Here is a 2,672-nt window from a genome sequence, read left to right as displayed (position 1 = left end):
TGGGTTGAGCGGCTTCTTCTCCCCGCAGCTGACAGGCCCTGCTGTTGCCCAGGACAGTCGGTGTGTGCCAGGGCAGACGTGGTGTGATGTGGTTGCTCTGAGCCTGCAGCCTCTGCTGCCAGCCCCAGGATGTGTTACTGTGCAGCTGTATCTCAGTGGAGGGGGTCCCATGTCCCCCCAAACCCTGCCAGCTCTCTTGGGGTGTCTGCCTTGGTGCTGGGCTAATGCTTGCCCTGCGTGCTGCCACCCTGCCAGTCATGCTGCCATGCTTTTGCCCGCTCCTCCCTCATGGTGCCGCTGCCCCCCGCTCTGGTGCAGGGGCTCCTGCTCTCCACCTCTCTCCGTGTCCTGCCAGTGGTTTTACCCTATGGTAGGTTACGTCATGCTGTTCTACCACAGGGTAGAACCACGGACGGGATGCTGGGGCTGCCTCTGCGTCTGAGGACTCGCGTCTCCCTGCGTGGCCAGGGGAGCAAAGCCAAGATGGTACCTGTCCCATGCTGCTCTAGCTCCTGGGGCGGCCTGGGGGCTGTGCACAGCCTGGGGGGTGTGCACACAACTCTGTGTGTGTACGTGCAGCAGCCTGGCTGGGACCGAGCCACGTGGCGCCTGCCAGGATCCCCAGTGCTCCCAGTGGGGCCTCCAGCACACTGGTGCGTTTCTTCCTGGTGTCTCCAGAGGCCCTTCACAAGCCACATGCAGTGACTTTGGGGCAGAGACACCCTTGCCAGGTCACACCAGGGCACCATGCTGGCACCGGCACCGTGAGGAGACGGGCGCCCGTTCTGTGCAGGGTGTGCTCGGCCGCACACGGCTGCTCCCTCCCCAGGCACCCCAGCTCCTCGAGCCCCTCATCACTGTGCCACCCCTTCCTCTCGCCCCAGGGAGTGGTTCTTCCTCCTGTCCCACGAGGTGCTCAACCCCATGTACTGCCTCTTCGAGTATGCTGGCAAGAACAACTACTGCCTGCAGATCAACCCTGCCTCCTCCATCAACCCCGACCACCTCACCTACTTCCGCTTCATTGGCCGCTTCATCGCCATGGTAAGAGCTGCAGCAGGGCGTAGAGGGGTTGGGACCCTGGGTTTGTGTCCCTCCCGTGGGGCGGGGGCCTGGCAGGGGACTGGGGTGCCCGGTGGGGTGAGTGGCAGCTCCACGTGCCGGAGCTGGGTGCTCTCACCTCCCTCATGCCCTGTCTCACTCAGGTGAGGGTCTGTGGGAGCCGGGCTGCGGGGGGCCATGGGGAAGGCTGTGGGGTGATGCGTTTTTAATCCAGGGAGTGGCTGTGGGGCCGGGGGGACCTGGTTTCCCAGGGGCTGTGTGGTGGGGATGGTTCCAGGTCTTTGGCTGCCGCCCCAGGTGCAGTCGGCTCTACAGCTCCGGGGACTATTTTTAGCCCCAGCAGTGTGAGATTTTCCAGCTGCCCAAGCCCCATAGCGGCTCTTCTCGCATTTGCCATGGCCAATGTGCCGCAGGTGGCCCAGCCCTGGGCTGCCAGGGAGCTGCCAGGGGCTCCCTGAGCCTGGGGAAGGGTCCCTGGGGGAGGTCCCTGCCCGTGGCCATGCCAGGCGTGTGCAGGAGGTGGCTGCGTGGGTCCCTGCTGCCCTGCCCTGCCCTGTGTGTTGCAGGATACCAATAAAACCCCAGACTATTACTCACCGCTGGGCTGTTCTAGACAAGCGTCTGCATTATTTTTGGCTGCTTTTGCCTCGGGGCTCCTGGAAGCCAGGGATTCAGGGAAGCCGCAGCACAGCTCTGTTTAAACAAGTGCTCTTAATAGAGCTGTGAGGGGAGAAGGAGACGCGGTGGAATTCACGGTGGGGAGGGGAGAGGGGCTGCTTGCACTCAGTGAGCTGCCCCCAGGCAGTGCTGCTGGGGGCCTGCTCCTTCCAGCCTCCTGGCACCAGGGCAGTGATTCCCCATTGCCCCACAGCTGCCGCGGTGGTGGAGCCTTGTCTGGCCCTGTGGGTCTGTCCTGGGGGCCCCCTGACCTGGCGTCACCTCCCCACCACAGGCTCTGTACCACGGGAAGTTCATCGATACTGGCTTCACGCTGCCCTTCTACAAGCGGATGCTGAACAAGCGGCCCACGCTGAAGGACCTGGAGTCCATCGACCCCGAGTTCTACAACTCCATCGTCTGGACCAAGTGAGAGTCCCACACTCCTCCCTGGCCCGGGCCAGTCCTGCTGCAGGGGAGGCAGCTCTGCTGCGGGGGAGGCAGCTCTGCCCCCCACGGCCCCTCCATCAGCAATCACATCCCGGTGTCCTCCCACAGGGAGAACAGCCTGGAAGAGTGCGGCCTGGAGCTGTACTTCATCCAGGACATGGAGATCCTGGGCAAGGTGACCACCCACGAGCTGAAGGAGGGTGGTGAGAGCATCCGAGTGACGGAGGAGAACAAGGAGGAGTACATTATGTGAGTGCCTGTCCCGAGGGCCCTGCTGGCTGCAGGGCAGTTCTGGGGTGGGAGCACAGAGCTTGGGACGTGGCCGCTTCCCTGGGCTACGTGGCCTGTGACAAGTATGGGCTGGCGCTGTCGGCCGAGCTCCGCTGCGGTCTGGCTGGCTGCTGGCTGGGCAGTTGCCAGTACTTTCAGGAAAGAGGAGAGGGGAGTGAGGGTGAGACTTCTCTCCCTGTCCTGTGGCTGGGCACCCGTCCTTGCCCCCCGCG

The 2,672-nt window shown here is 63.8% G+C and overlaps 1 protein-coding gene across 1 annotated transcript in view; it reads left to right on the top strand.

The window, feature by feature from the left end:
• The window catches only part of LOC103779023 (NEDD4-like E3 ubiquitin-protein ligase WWP2), a gene marked incomplete at its 5' end in the record, with an annotated part of 6,996 nt that overhangs the window by 1,223 nt on the left and 3,101 nt on the right, over nt 1–2,672 (top strand). The window contains 4 exons of the mRNA XM_008946643.1: nt 29–60; nt 885–1,044; nt 2,015–2,148; nt 2,278–2,418. Of these exons, the coding sequence (XP_008944891.1) occupies nt 29–60; nt 885–1,044; nt 2,015–2,148; nt 2,278–2,418 (467 nt within the window). The remainder of the gene's footprint in view (nt 1–28; nt 61–884; nt 1,045–2,014; nt 2,149–2,277; nt 2,419–2,672) is intronic.

Source organism: Merops nubicus, unplaced genomic scaffold (assembly GCF_000691845.1).
Source record: "Merops nubicus isolate BGI_N331 unplaced genomic scaffold, ASM69184v1 scaffold21730, whole genome shotgun sequence".
In the NCBI taxonomy this organism is placed as follows: domain Eukaryota; kingdom Metazoa; phylum Chordata; class Aves; order Coraciiformes; family Meropidae; genus Merops; species Merops nubicus.
This window is presented reverse-complemented; position numbering and strand designations above follow the sequence as displayed.